The following is a 15,146-nucleotide window of genomic DNA, read 5'->3' as shown; positions in this document are numbered from 1 at the left end:
CCTTGCTTGTGCAGTTTGTTAGCCAAGCTTACATAGTATACTGTGCACCTATTTTAATGATATAGCACATTAACAGAAATTTCACTCACTTAAAGCCATGTTTACTAACAGAGCCTTAGCACCTCCCCAAAAACTCTCAAAGACAAGTTTCACACATTGAAATTGTCTGAACAAGTAATTGATACATACAGCTTAAGCTGTTTTTTCAAATTAAGGTCTTTGCAGAGTTTTAAAATTACACTAAAAAAAAAAAAAAGGTTGGTAGAAATGATTGATTGTGCAGAAAACATTCAAGGTCACAAGATGCCCATTCAATTCTTGCTACAACATGAGAGAGGTAACCAGGCTGATTTCTAGCTAGATTTTTCCTAGAATTTTCTTGAGGGGATGTTGGAAACTTTATTACAGAAGATGGGAAAGTTATCAAGTGTCAGGAAAATCAGGAGGTCAATACAGATGAGAGATGCCTAAAGTGTGAATCAGTAAGTTTGTGGAGTCTATGCTGACTTATGTAATTTTTTTTTAGAGCCCCTCAAGATAAGAAAATAACACGGAGGTAAGAGGAAAAAAAACCCAAAAACCAAAAACCAAAACAGCCCAAGAGGTGAGACACAGTCATTTTGATGGGGGGGGGGGGGTGTCTAACTACACAATGAGGTCATCCTATCTCCCGGAAGTGACAAGTAATCACCTGCTTTGCACTAGCTCCGCCCCTTCCCTCAGAGGTCCCGCCCCTCCGCCAGAAGCCGGCCGGGTGTTAGGGGGCGTTTCTCCCAGAGCAAAGCTGAGAGCTGCGACGCAGAGGAAGGGGACCCCAAAACGTCTGGCACTGCCTCCTCCAGAGAACACTTTGGACCGCCTCACTGAGCCCAGCGGGATTCTGAAACGCCGAGGGGTCAACCTGATGGGTTTCGGGGTCAACGGAAGAGGGGAAGGGGAGCCCTGGCGGGGAGAACCCCCCGGTCCCCCGCCCAGCAGCTGAGGCACAGGAGGGCGGCCATCTTGGCCGGCAGGGTAGGGCCAGGAGGCTGCGGGCGCCGTGCGATTGGGGGGCTCGCCCGGAAGTGACGCCACCCGCCCGGAAGCGGAGGGGGTTCCCTGGCCCACTCCCCCCCGTTCGTCTGCTCCCCCGCTTCCTCCCCGCCCCCCTTCCTCTCCATTCGTTCCCCCCCTCCCCGGTCCCTGCCTTCTCCCCCCACCCGTCCCTCCCCCCCCAACCTCCGGAGCTGGGAAGAGAGTCAAGATGGCGGCGAAATCCGATGGCGGTGGCGTGGGGGTGGGCTTCGCCCAGCTGCACAACCTGGACGAGGCGGTGGGCAGCGGCGAGGAGGACGGGGAGCCCGGGGGAGGCGGCTGCGGCGGCGGCGACGGCAGCGAGCCCGGCGAGAGCAGCTCGCTGCACATCTGCCACTGCTGCAACACCTCCTCGTGCTACTGGGGCTGCCGCTCCGCCTGCCTGCGCTCGCTGCTGGGCAAGAAGCCGCGCCGCAGCGCCGCCGCCGCCGACGGGGGGGACCAGCCTCTGCAGCCGCCCGGGGCCGCCGGCCGCCACCCCCCGACGCCCTCGGCCGGCCGACCGCAGCCCGCGTCGCCGCAGGTGGAGCGGCCGTGGCTCGACTGCCTGTGGATCGTGCTAGCGCTGCTGGTGTTCTTCGGGGACGTGGGTACCGACCTGTGGCTGGCCCTCGACTACTACCGCAAGGGGGACTACGGCTGCTTCGGGCTGACCCTGTTCTTCGTGCTGGTGCCGTCGCTGCTGGTGCAGAGCCTGAGCTTCCGCTGGTTCGTGCAGGACTACACGGGCGGCGGGCTGGGCGCCGTGGAGGGGCTCAGCAGCCGGGGACCCCCAATGATGGGGGCCGGCTACGGCCACGGCGCGGCCCGCGGCGGCCCGGGTGCGGGGGGCTCGGCCACCCCGGGGGCGCAGCGTCTGTGCCGCCTCTCCGTGTGGATCTGGCAGTCGGTCATCCACCTGCTGCAGATGGGGCAGGTGTGGAGGTAAGAGCACTGCGGGGTGGGGGGCGGGGGGCTGCGGCCGCGCGCGGGCCCCTTGGACGGGCTGGGTTGAGCAGGGTAGCCGCGCGCTGTCCTAGCGTCTCGCGACGGTCAATAGGATGCCTGGCCACGCCTTTTGGCCCCGGGGAGGCCCCAGATCCCTCTATTTGCCCATCTCCTTGCCTGGGTCGTACTTGGAGGAGACCCTGCCTCTGCCCTCCCTCTTCTCTGCAGACCTCCATCCTGATTGCCCCTTTGCCCCCCCGGGTGTCCCAAGGTAACCGGCGCTCGCTCTCTGCACCCCGGCTCGCATCCTGGAGGGGGTCGACCTGGCTTCCTCCAGCCGGTTGCACTCGGCCCTGCCGCCCCCCCTCCTTCCCCGAGAGACATTTCTTTTCTCCCCCACCTCCCGTTTCTCTCTGCAGTGGCCGGTGTGGGGCCTCTCCTTAAAGCACTCCTTCCTTTCACGCCCCTCCTCCTCCTGCAACCCCAGCCCCTGCGAACGGCTCCACACCTCTGCCCTCCTTGAAGGAAAAATGACTTTTTTTTTTTTTCTGAAATAGATGTGCCCTTTTCCAGTGACGGGGGGGGGGGGGGGAAATGAGATGGTATCTAATGGCAGTAAGCGTTTGATGTTAACTCTCACCTCTGGAAAATCACTGAGCCACTTGGGCACCTATTCTGTTTTTAATGGCCAGGCCTATGTGTGATTTCTGTTTACATCCAAGATGCGAGCTTGGCCTCAAAGCCCTTCCCCACTTCTGTAAAGTCCTAGTGCGTCAGGTGGATCCCTCAAAACCACTTGCCAAGGAACCTTAACTGTCTACCTCCCTGCCTAACCGCATAGAGTACCTGACTGGCTACCCCACTGACTGCCTCGTTAACTGTCTACCTACTGTCCATGTCACTGACTGATTGCTTCACTGTTTACATCTCTGCCTCACTGACTCCCTTAACTCTTTACCTCGCTGACTGCCTTCATTGTCTACCTCACTGTCTACCCTCATTGACTACCCCACCGCCTGACTACCTCACTGTTTATATCACTGTCTCGTTGACTACCTTTATGGTCTGCCTCACTGATTATCCCACTGGCTTTAACTCTCATTGACTACCTCACTGACAGGCTACCTCACTGGCTCCCCCACTGGCTACCCTCCTTGTCTACTCCACTGACAGGGCACATCACTAGCTACCCTCCTTGTCTACTCTCTACCTTTCCCCTGCCTGTCTTCCTCACCAGCTCACCAGCTCGATTTCTTCACTGTCTGTCTGACTACTTCACTAACTGATTGCTTCACTGGTTGCATCATAATCTCACCACCCTCTCTGTCTACCTCATTGTTTACCTCACTGATTACCTTCACTGCTTACCTAACTGACTACCGAGTTGTTTACCTCACTGTCTCACTGTCTGCTGTCTCAGAGTCTGTCTGCTTATTGAGTACCTCACTAGACTGCCTTACCAAACTGATTACGTTCACTGTCTGCTGACTAGCTGGCTCTCTACCTCACTGATTACCATGGCTGTTCTCACTGACCATCTCTTGAATGTCTACTGATTATCTCACTGTCTACTGACTGCCTTTCATCTACCTCACTGTTTACTTCACTGACTGCCTGACTGATTACATTCACTGTTTACCTCACTGTCTGCCTCACTGCCTGACTGGCAACATCAAGAAACCGTTGAAACCTTAGTCACCCTGTGCCCTCCGACTTAAATCAGCTTCAGTGTGTTCTGGAACCAATGACTTTGTCAGTGACAGCATTTACAAGGGGAACCATTTTTCTAGTAAAGCCTACACAGGGATGAATCCTTTTGGTACATTTCCTGAGGAGACTGGTCTAGACTATCTTCTATGCGAAGTAGATTTTAGGCCTCAGCACCTCAGCTGATAACTTGGGTTAGATGGAAGAAAGTTTGTGTTTTGAATGTTTTCTTCAGCTCTCTATTCTGACTCATCAGAACATCTGAGAAAGCATGAGATTGAATTAACACATTGTCCTACATAGTTGATGTGCAGATTTATGAAAAAGTGAGCCTGGGTCTTGATTTTCCTGGTTCAGCCTGGTGACCATTACTCTAGTTGTCTTTGTCTGCAGGTAATTTGTTTCCTGCTGATAAAAAGTTAGGAACAGGAGAGTAAAATTTTTAGTTATGAGCATAGCTGGTCAAATAACACGTTCAAAATAAATCTTAAATTTAAAATTTTAACCCCTTCCCTAAGTAATTCATGCTGAATCAGTATTGGGGATATAATTGTTCAGATATAATTTGGAGGCTGGTATGAACAGTGAGGGGAGAGGGTCAAAAAGTGGGTATGAGAGTGATCTTGAACTCTCTTAGTAGGGATTTTACAGCATGTATTTAACAACTAGCTTCTGTTTGAACAGACTGAAATTGCTGTCTTCTAGTCTCCTGTGTGAATGTGGACAATGAGGATGTTTGTGTCACGTTCAATTTTCTGAGAGAATTAATTCTAATGTGACCCATTCCATCAGTTGGAAATAAGCCTTTGGGACCAATGAAGTGAGAGTTAAGTGTCAGTATTTTTTGTCAGGATCCCCCCCACCTCCCTACCCCCCAATGACTCATTTAGCCAAACTTAATTGTGTTTGTGCAAAGTTGAAGTCTAGATTTGGGGACAAACTGAGAAGTTTAGATTAAGCTTTTAGAATTGAAATGGGGAGATGTATTTGGCCCCCATCTTCAATTAACTTTTCAGTCTTCACTGGGAAGAAATTATGGAGGATGCCTGTGTGTTTAGTACGTCAAACTTTCAGACTGGATTTTAATCTTTACATAACTCAGAGAGTTACAATATTGGAAGACGGGATAATTCAGCAAAGCTGTTTCATCTCTGTTGCTGCATTTCAAAAGCAGTATTTACTGAGGAAGGATTTTCATTTTTTATTTTTGGACGGACTTTGCTGGAAATGCTCTGAGAACAAAGTCTGCTCATTAATACCTGCTAGGCATGTTGTTTGCATTGAAATCATTCACACGGAAGAGCCTGTGAGAAAGGTTTTCACTCTTTTCTTCTTTCTACCTCTTGGCAAGTAGTTGCTTGTCAACATGTATAAGCACACATTGACTCAGTTCTTTACTGCAGGTCTTTGGGGTTCTGTTGGTTTCCTTTATCCTATTTGTGACCCAAATTGCTATTTCATGTGGTTACATGGCATCCAGGTTAAGGTTAGGAAATCCATCATTTGATGTGGGCCATATTTCTAAGAAAAGATATCAGTGAAGTTGTACATTGTCAAAACTAATCCCATTAAACATTGAATACTTGTTTCTCTGCCTTTTTTCGCATGTTTTAAAATGTAAAATTTCAGGAGTCTGCTTGGAGAGAATGTGGCGCCTGTTTAAGAACATGCTTCCCGTGATGTAGTGGAGCGCTCTCCTTGTCTTTCCTGTCAAGATGGCACGTGCTTGACATCTCTGTCATGCTGAGCCCAACTTGGAGCAAGGAAGAGTAGCTATGTCTTAGTTAGGGTTACTATTGCTGTGATGAAGCATCATGACCAAAAGTAAACTGGGGAGGAAAGGCTCACATACCCTGAGTGACAGTCTCTTGAGGGAAGCCAAGGCAGGAACTCACACTGGATGGGAACCTGGAGGCAGGAGGTGATGAAGAAGCCATGGAGAGTGCTGCTTACCGGCTTACTCAGCCTGCTTTTCTTATAGCATCCAGGACCACAGCACAGGGATGGCACCACCCACAACCATCTGGGCCTTCCCACATCACTAATTAAGAAAATGCCCTACAGGCTTGCCTGCAGCCTTATGTTATGGAGGCATTTTCTCATTCGAGGTTCCCTTCTCTCACATGACTATAGCTTATGTCAAGTTAACATAAAACTAACCAGCAAAAGCTGTGTTTGTAGTGATTTGGTATGGTGATCCTGCCTCTGAGGAGCATTCGAGTGTGATTGAGGTCTATTTAGTGCAAGCTTTCCTGGCACTAATTGGTGAAAATGTAGCTTACTGTGTAGCTTTGAGGGCACTATTCTTCAGGTGCTTTTCCCAGGGGTAATGGGTGTGTGAGTCAGTCATAACGACGAGTCACTCCAGACTTCACTTGAGTACAGTGAGCCATTATTAGAAAGTGAGCCCATTTTCTTGGAGGCTCTGGCACTCGGAATTGTGTGACTGAGTTTGCATGTCTGTGGCCATGCTGGTCTTACCATAGCATTTTGGCCTTTGCATTTGGCTCTACCTTTGGAGGGTGCCCAGTGAGTGTTGCCATAAAAAAGAGTTTAGGCTTCATGCTCATTTTGGAGGGACAAGTAAAGGGAGCTAAAGCGTGCCTTGCACTGCCCCAGTTCCTGGGTAGGGTTGGAAGGGATGGGTGTGGGATACTTGCTATCAGCTGGAGTGAACACTTACTAGAAGTAACTCATGAGACTATGGAATGGTAATGAGAGGGCAAGAGAAATTGGGAAATTCCTAAGGACTGTGGGAAATACATCAAGTTCTGTTTTATACATGTATCATGTAATTTAAATTTTGCACCCATTTTACAGATGGAGTGGGGTCAGAGGGGTTATGTAACTTTTGCCACTGGTTACTAGTGGAGGGAAGTTTTGGCAACATCTCAACTTTTCTCCCCCATGGCGTTCCTTTCCCTGTGTGAAGGCCATGTCAGCTGGTGTGGCATCCTCAGTGACTTTGCTTCCCTCTGAGAGTTTGCTCTTCTGACTAGTCAGAATTGGACTTATGGTACCCCTGATGCTCTGGGACCACTTGGTAGATGAGCTGGGTTCTCTGACACTTGGCTCTTTTAGTCTAACGCATTAGATCCCATTGGCATTGGGGCAAAGTTTCCAGTCTTGTAGCTGATGATGCCATCACAGCTGACACAGAGCTGAGGTTCTTGTCTTGAGAACATTTTCAGTAATCTATACAACTCTCTTCTCAGGGTAGATGGCTTCCAGCCCTATAAATCCACAACGGCAAGAGGCTTATGTCAGGGTTGACTCCCTCTGGGCTACCATTCATACCTGGAGTTCCATCTACAAGCTTTCTCTATTTATTGTTCTCCATTAATCTGTTGGAAATGCCACAGGATTACAAAGTGCTCACTTGCCAGCCTGAGCTGTGCATCAGGCTCACAGCTTACTCCAAAGTCAGATACTCGGATCCATCACAAGAGATTTTGGTCTATGAGTTCTGGGGTTGGGATGGCCCCAGGAATCTTAAATATTAGGGACTAGAGAGATGGCTCAACTCTTAAGAGCATTTGCTGCTTTTCCAAGGACCTGAGTTCAGTTTCTAGAACCCATGTCAGGTGGCTCCCAACATACATGCAAACAAAACACCTATGCATATAAAGTGAATTTTTTTTTTTTTTTGAGACAAGTCTTAGTATGAACCTTGGCTAGCTTGCAGCTCACTATGTAGATCAGGCTGGTCTCAGACTCAATGGAAAGCTGTCTCTCTCTGCTTTCTGAGTGATTGAGTAAAGGCATGTGCCACTATGCTTGGCAAAAAGAAAAAAGAAGGAAAGAAAAAAAATTAAGTAAATTGTCAAAGAAAAGAAAGACTCTGAGTATCCTGAAAATCTAGGTTTCTAGCAAGTTCCCCAGCTGTTCTAGAGGGGATGAGAACTCAGTTGCATCATCTTGAATTCACACAGTGTTTACAAGAATAGTTCTCAAGGAGAAAGGAAAACATTCTAGGTCACTTAGGGCTCTTTTGTAAACTTAAGCTCTAGGCAGATTAGGCTTATTGAGGTAAGACTTATGAAAGGGACTCTATGGATAGTTTTAGCACTTTTTACGGAGATTTATTAATTTATATTTCTTGTGTATGAATGTTTTCCCTGTATGTATGTATGTGTACTGTGTGCTTCTGCAGAGGCCAGAAGAGGGTGCCAGGTCCCTGGGAACAGGAGTTATGGATGGTTGTAATTCACCGTGTGGTGCTGGGAACTGAACCTCAGGTCTTCAGCAAGAGCAGTCAGTGCTCTTTAGCATTGAACCATCTCTCCAGCTCTGTAGATGATTTTAATAGAACTTAGGTATTTAAACAGTAGCTGGATAGGTTTTTAAAAATCTGGAATGGGGTTGATGAAAATGTAGATTATGTAATAATCAAGTAATTGCTGTGGCCCTATAGTGTGCTTAAAATTCTGAATGTTGCTGTGGAGACATTTGACACTCAAATGCAGTGAAATACTCCGTTGACTCAGAAGTTTCTTTGGAGTTTTGAAATAAGTCAGGGGTCGTTATTTGAACACTATGATGATTTTCATTCTGGAAAACCACAGACTACAAATATCAGGGCTATGGGGAAAAGAACAATGACAAATTACCTAAAACTGTAACTTTTTAAGCAGACCAGTAATAAAAGTCACGAAGTTCAGATACAGATCATAGCAAGGCCCACTTGCCATAGACATTTCATTGGGCCGAAAGCCTGGGTGATTCTGAGTCTTCCTTGAGTCTCATATGTAGAATCCTTTAAAAAGATGAAAGCAGTATTGTGTGCGCACACATATTCGTGGAGGTCAGAGGACAAATTGTGGGAGTCAGTGCCTTTATCTGCTGTGCCATCCTGCTGGCCCCAGAGGAAGGTAAGATTCTCAGCATTCTTTTGGAAAGCAGTCTTCCTCTTTGCCATCTTTCTCATTATTTGTGAGAACATTGAGAGCTAGCTGCAGAAAATGCTAAGAAGATGGGCTTCAGGCTAATACCACTTCCCCACGTGCTACTGTTCCCACTTGGCAGTCACACACGGAGGAGCCTGTGGTACAGACATGTGACATCTGTTTGAATTGAGAGATGTCAAGATGCAGCCATTGAAGTGTCAAGGTTCTGCTATACTGGAAGTCTAGCTTGGGTGAGATGGTACAGTGTTCCAAGGTCAAGTGAAAATGATTACTCTTTTCATGCTTAGTTGGTCCTTGTGTATAGTAAAGAAGCAAAGAGGGGCTGTTTTAACCCCCTTTTAAGTGTCTACTGCTGTGACCTCAACACTAGATGAGAAGTGATCCTGTTGAATAGCGTGCCTGGAGCCTGAGTGATTTGGGAATTTGCTTCATTTGTTATGTGGTTATAGCGAGGATTTATATTAAAATTCATCTGAGCACACAGTAAACAAAAAGAGCAACAGTAGCCAGTTGTCAGGGAAAAGACTGATGGGTAGAATAAACAGACTGCTTTCTGCAATATAAACAATCTGTTTTCATAGTTTTTTTTTCCTCTTTACTTTTTTTTTTTGAAGGATGAGTAGACCTTCCAAATCAAGAAGTTACTTAAGTGGGAAGCAGCAGATCTGCCTGTACGATAATCACTGTTAGTTTCTGCACTGTGGAAACTAACACACAACCTCAGCTGCATAACACAATAGGAATTTGTGGGCTGTTGCTGTAGTCCTGGATGCGGTTGGTCTTGATTGGGGTAGCCCTGACATTTCTCTGGCACTTGGTTCCCTCAGCCTGTAGAACATACAGCCATGGATAGGAGAGAGTGGGCATGTTTCTTCAATGTCTGTCTTGAATGACACATACCACTTCCACTTAGATGACAGGGTTAGAGATGAGCCCAGTGGCCATGCCTACCTAGGTCAAGAATGGCTAGCACTCCATGCCAAAAGGAATTTGCATTTTGGTGGAATGAGACCAAGAAAGAAATAACTACATAAACCATCTACTCTTCAGATTACAGTGGCAAATACATGTGTACATGAGAGAGAGGGATGGATATGGTCAATGCACATTATATGAAATTGCTAAAGAATTAATAAAAGTCCACACACATATATGCTAATGGTTGTAGAGTATAAGAAGAGATTGCCTGTTGTGGTTGTTTTTAAGTTTCTTGGGGGCCCTGTCAGGCATCCATTGTTCAGTTCCCCTTAAAAATATATAACTGCCCTTGTCTGTTGGGTCTGGAAAATAGCTAACTATTTATTTAATCTTTAAAACTAAGAGCTAAGTTTAATGATTTGAAGCCTGAGCCAAACTAAATACACCTAAGTTAAAATGTGCAGAGACAGCCCTGAGTGCTGTTCCTCAGGCACTCCTCACCTTGACATGTATGCATGTATGTATGTATGTATGTATGTATGTATGTATGTATGAATGAATGTATGAGTGCCTGGAACTCACCACGCAGGCTGCCAGTGAGCTCCAGACAGCCACCCACCTGTCTCTGTTCCCCGGTGCTGGGTTACAAGAGTGCATCACTACACTTGGCTTTTTTTTCCTGGGGGCTCTGGAAATCCAGCTCAGGTCCTCACGCTTGCTGGGTACTTGGCTGACTAGGCTGTCTTCCCAGGCCCTGTTGATATTTTATTGTAAAAATGTCTTTCACAAGGTATTGTGGCCCCATACCTAGACTAGTCAGTGTTTCAAGTTTTAAAGCTTGAAGTTTATCTGGTTTAGAAAAGGCTGAGTTTTTAGTTTTAATTACAGCTAATGTCCCTTTAAAGAAATTCTCCTTCCGTGGGACTTTCATTGAACCCAGGCTCTCCACAGTGACTTTATTTCTATCTGCTAATTTTACAGATCATCAAATAATTTACCTAGAAAACCTTGCAAAATTTTACTTAAATTTGGAACTTTTTATGTACTAAGATATACTGGATACTATTTAATTTTTGTGTTAATAATTCCTGGGGATGGATTAAAATTATCTGAAAATTCCTTACAAAGTTGTTACTTACCTGAGCGTAGTTTCAGTGTGAAACTAAACCTAATGTACTGTTGAGACAGGTCAGTATGTTCTAAAAGTTCTTAGTCAAGTCCAAAAGATATTTTAGCAATAGGCACCCACCATTCCAGAAAGGAAGTTTTTAACTGCTGTTTAAAGCACCCCCTCTGCTACTTCTCTACTAATAATGGGTTACATTTTCTCTGATTCTTAAATGGCCTTTAAAACTGGGTCACTGACACATGAAAATACTAACTATATATTTATTTAGCAGCTATTTAATAATTAAGGTTCCTTTATGTAATATACCACCAATGAGCCCATGCAGAGCTCTAGATGAAAATTCTTGTTTCTTTTAAGAAGTCAATTTGTGACCTGTGTGGGTAATAAGATCTTCTCAGATGAGAGGGTCAACTGCAAATTATATAATGAGAGTAACAAATACATACCAGAACTTTTGGCAGATTGTGGCAATATGCCAGGTTGGAAACATTTATTACAGGAATTGGGATCCTTGTAAAAAACATTTTACAAGGTCTTCATGTGACATTCATGGGGGAGTGCGCAGTTGCAGAGCAGAGCATCTCATACCTAGGGGTCAGAGGTTGATACCCATTTTTATGCTTTAAATGCAAATTAAGGTGGGAGAGGAGCTGCAGGCTTGTATTCTTGTCTAGTTTTATACACTGTGCTATAAAAGAAAGATGGTTCATAAGAAGGACCTTGCATCCACATGGCTGCTGCTGGCACACAGAAAGATGATGTGTTTTGGAAGGGTTTGGAAGAATGTGCTGAAGGCTCATTGGTCTGGTAGGTGAAGACTGACAGCCCGGATATGGCACCACCATGGGCTGGGCCCTCCCCCATTGATCACTAAATGAGAAAATTGTTACAACTAGATCTCATCAAGGCATGAGGCTGAGGAAACATGCATTACTTCCAGGTTGAAATAGTAGTTCATCGGAATTTTAGAATGGTTTTGAGTACTCACCCAGATCTGATATGTGTATATATAGTGAACAAATTCGTGTTCTTTTTCCTTGTCTTAGAGAAAGGAGAGGCTAAATCCCCTTGGATGTATGAGACCTCTCTGCTCTTCTCAAGGTGGATATGAGATGTTTGAGAAGGTGGTAGTACCCTATGGCTGTCCGTTTTCCTTTCTCCTCTGCTTGATTGGCGTTTGTGGAATAGGATCGTGAGAAGACCTGATGAACTTACTGGAGACTTGAAGGGACATCTGTAATTGGAAGAACGCTTAGGTCAAGGTGTCTGCCCTGTAGATCGGTGTAACCTCCAAGACAATTAAAAAGCAACTAAAGGAAGACACTTTGTGTTCCTTGCAAGCTGCAGGCACTTTGTTCCTTGTATCAAAGAAAAGAACAGAATACCTAATTATAATAATCTTCTAATAATTACAATATTTTGCATTCATTTTCTTTTAAAAATCTATTTGAGTAAGCCTTCAGAAGATGCTGGAAAATAGTGTTTAGGCAGCAGCAGGCAGCTCTAGTGCTGGGGTGTGTAGCGCCCTGCTGCAGGAAGATTTAGTTGGCCATACACATTGGTTTCCTTACTGCTGCCCAAATGTGCTCCTGAGCAACTGTTTGGGGGGAAGGACTGTACAGGACAGGCTCCTGCACTTGTTGTGAATGGGTGGAGTGTTGCTCACCGTCTGGAAGAGAGAAGAGTGAGTGTTGGACTCCCGAGGTTGGTGGTGCTGGGGATGCCACACCATTGTGGTGCAGTTGCCATCCCCTTGTCGTCTTTGTCTCGTGGGAGAGTAGATGACAGCTGTTGTCAGTTTGCTTCATCAGATGCTTCACAATCGGGCTACGTGGGCAGGAGAGTTTATAGAAGGACATGGCGCTGTTCTTAGCCAATGGTGATTTTCCTAGCGCTTATTGACACTTGGTATTTTAATTTTTGCTTTATGTGTATGAATGTTTGCCTGCATGTATATATGTGTACCATGTGCATGCCTCATGGCTTGCAGAGGCCAGAAGAGGGTGTTGGATCCCCTGGAACTGGAGTTATAGCAGCAGTGGAGGTAAGGAACTGGTAGAGTGAGTCGAGAAGAAAGATGTAGAAGGTTCACAGTCCATATGTCATTGGGCTTACAGCTTTAAATTTAGAGTCTTCCTGTGCAGGGCACTAAGTGCTTAATGCGTATGTTACTCCATCTCCAGGTACACTGTTGATAGGCTAGTGACTTAACTATCATTGCAAGATTTTATGAGACTGATAAAATTTGTAGTCTGAAGCAGCTGCAGCATCGGCTGTGGGCTGCTTGCTGGATTCAACCTTCTTTGGGAGCGGCTTAGTTAGAGTAAATGTTTCTTCATGAGTCATGTGTAGGACTGTGTTCCTGAGGTCTTTCTTTGGGGTTTGCATGCTTTCTGACATTGCTCCTGCTGACACCTGGAGACAACCATAGAGGAAGAGAGGAGCTTCACAGTTTAAAATGGATTTATGTGAATACTTCTCTGCAGTTAAGAAAAAGCAACAGGAAAACAGCAAACATCAACAAACCCCCCACCTCTTCTGCATCACCTCTGTAGACCGATTTTATTTGGAGGCAGGCATGTGTTTGTGGAGACTGCCCAGAACCACTGTGACAACCTGACGGCTTCTGGGAGAATGTGGAGACTGCCCAGAACCACTGTGACAACCTGATGGCTTCTGGGAGAAGCTTTTGTTGAGAAACATGGAGGTGCTATCATTGAGTGTGATTGTGCCCTCTCGGCCATCTTGAACTGACAGAGACCTGTTCTGTGGAGCAGTATGCGCTTTTCCTGTGCTGTGTTCAGGTACCTTTAACCAGAGCATCTGCCCTTGCTGTTGGGGTAGTGTCTACTGTGGCTGCTAATATAGTTGGTTTATGGTGCGGTACAATGCTCTTGTTCATTATTTGTCTTTTCTGAAGTTCTGTCCACTCTGGAACAAGGCTTGTTGAACTTCGTATTTTTCCTTTAGTTCTGTTAATCTTTGCTTCTGGTCATACTCTACTTTATTTTCCTTTCTTATTTTTCATGTATTGTATCTTTGATGAATGGACTCTTTTATTGATTTGTAATGTTCTCCATTTTACCTGCCATAGCATACTGAACTTATAGATAGATGCTGAATTTATATTTTAGAAATTGCTTTAAAGTTTTGCCATTGTAAATACAATGGCCTTCTTAGGTACTTTCCATTATTTTGGAATGGACTTAAACTTCCTGTGTCTTGTATCCTTATGCTTGGGTCTGCTGGTGTTTGTTTTTGTTGTTGAAAGCCCGGATGTCTGAGGATTATGCTCTTTCAGTAAATCTGATCCCCTCCACCCCCTTCTCTAGTATTTGCTTGTTTTTTGGTTTTTGTATTGAGGACTATCACCTTTCCCCTATCCCCTTATTTTTTAAAGTGTTTTTGTAGGGACCCAATTCCTTGTCCTGTGTGGTTGTTTGGAAGTTTGTGGTATTGTTATTGTTGTATTGTTTGAATTTCAGTGTCAGGGATTATACTGGCTGGTTTGTGTATCAGCTTGACACCAGCTAGAGTCATCAGAGAGGAAGGAGCCTCAGTTGAGGAAATGCTTTGATGAGATCCATCTGTAAGGCATTTTCTCATTTAGTGATCTGTGAAGGAGGGCCCAGCCCATGGTGGGTGGTGCCATCCCTGGGCTGTTGGTCTGGGGTTTTATAAAGTTTGCTGAGCAAGCCATGGGAAGTAATCCAGTAAGCAGCTCTTTTCCATGGCCCCCAAATCAGCTCCTGCCTCCAGGATCCTGCCCTGTTCAAGCTTCTGTCCTGACTTCCTTCAGTGATGAACAGCAATGTGGAAGTATAAGCTGAATAAACCCTTTCCTCCCCAACTTGCTTTTTGGTCATGGTGTTTTGTTGCATCAAAAGAAACCCTAACTAAGACAAATTGGTACCAGGAGTGGGGTATTGCTGTGACAGACCTGACCGTGTTTTTGGCATGATTGTGGAAGGATGTTGGAACTTTGGGCTAGAAGAGCCGTTGAGTGTCTAAAGCTCTGTGGGATGTTCTGTGGGAACTTGGAAGATAAGAATGTTAAGAGCAGTACAGAAGATGGAGGCCTGGCTTGTGAAGTTTCAGAGGGAAGTTCAAAGACTCAATCATGACCATTGGTTATTTTGAATTAAGATCCTTTGGTTCTGGTTAGCTGGGACTGAAGAATCATCTGTGATTAACAAGATACCAGAACTACTAAAGCAAAATTTTGTTTTGCTGGGTTACATGATGCTGGTCAATAGGAGCTAAGAAATTATCGATGATTAAGGAAAGACTAGCATCACTGAGGTGAAATCTTCTAGAATTTGGTTCCTGAGAGCAGAGGTTTTTTTCCAGAGGTGGCAAAGGATGTGCCCTATGCTGACAGTTGTTGGACTTGGTAATGTATAAGCATCACCCAGGTTGTACTAGTTTTGAAGGCATGAAGGAGTCATGGAGAGCAGCTTGGCACTATGCGAGGCCAGGAAAGG

The 15,146-nt window shown here is 45.7% G+C and overlaps 1 protein-coding gene across 1 annotated transcript in view; it reads left to right on the top strand.

Annotated features, from left to right (window-relative positions):
- Positions 1-1,243: 1,243 nt before the first annotated feature.
- LOC131918952 (XK-related protein 6-like) overlaps positions 1,244-15,146 on the top strand; it is a 62,514-nt gene continuing 48,611 nt past the window's right edge. The window contains exon 1 of the mRNA XM_059273066.1: positions 1,244-1,998. Within this exon, the coding sequence (XP_059129049.1) occupies positions 1,244-1,998 (755 nt within the window). The remainder of the gene's footprint in view (positions 1,999-15,146) is intronic.

The sequence above is a fragment of the Peromyscus eremicus genome, chromosome 9 (genome assembly GCF_949786415.1).
Source record: "Peromyscus eremicus chromosome 9, PerEre_H2_v1, whole genome shotgun sequence".
NCBI lineage: Eukaryota > Metazoa > Chordata > Mammalia > Rodentia > Cricetidae > Peromyscus > Peromyscus eremicus.
Note: the sequence above shows the minus strand (reverse complement) of the source record. Positions and strands in the feature narration are given on the sequence as shown.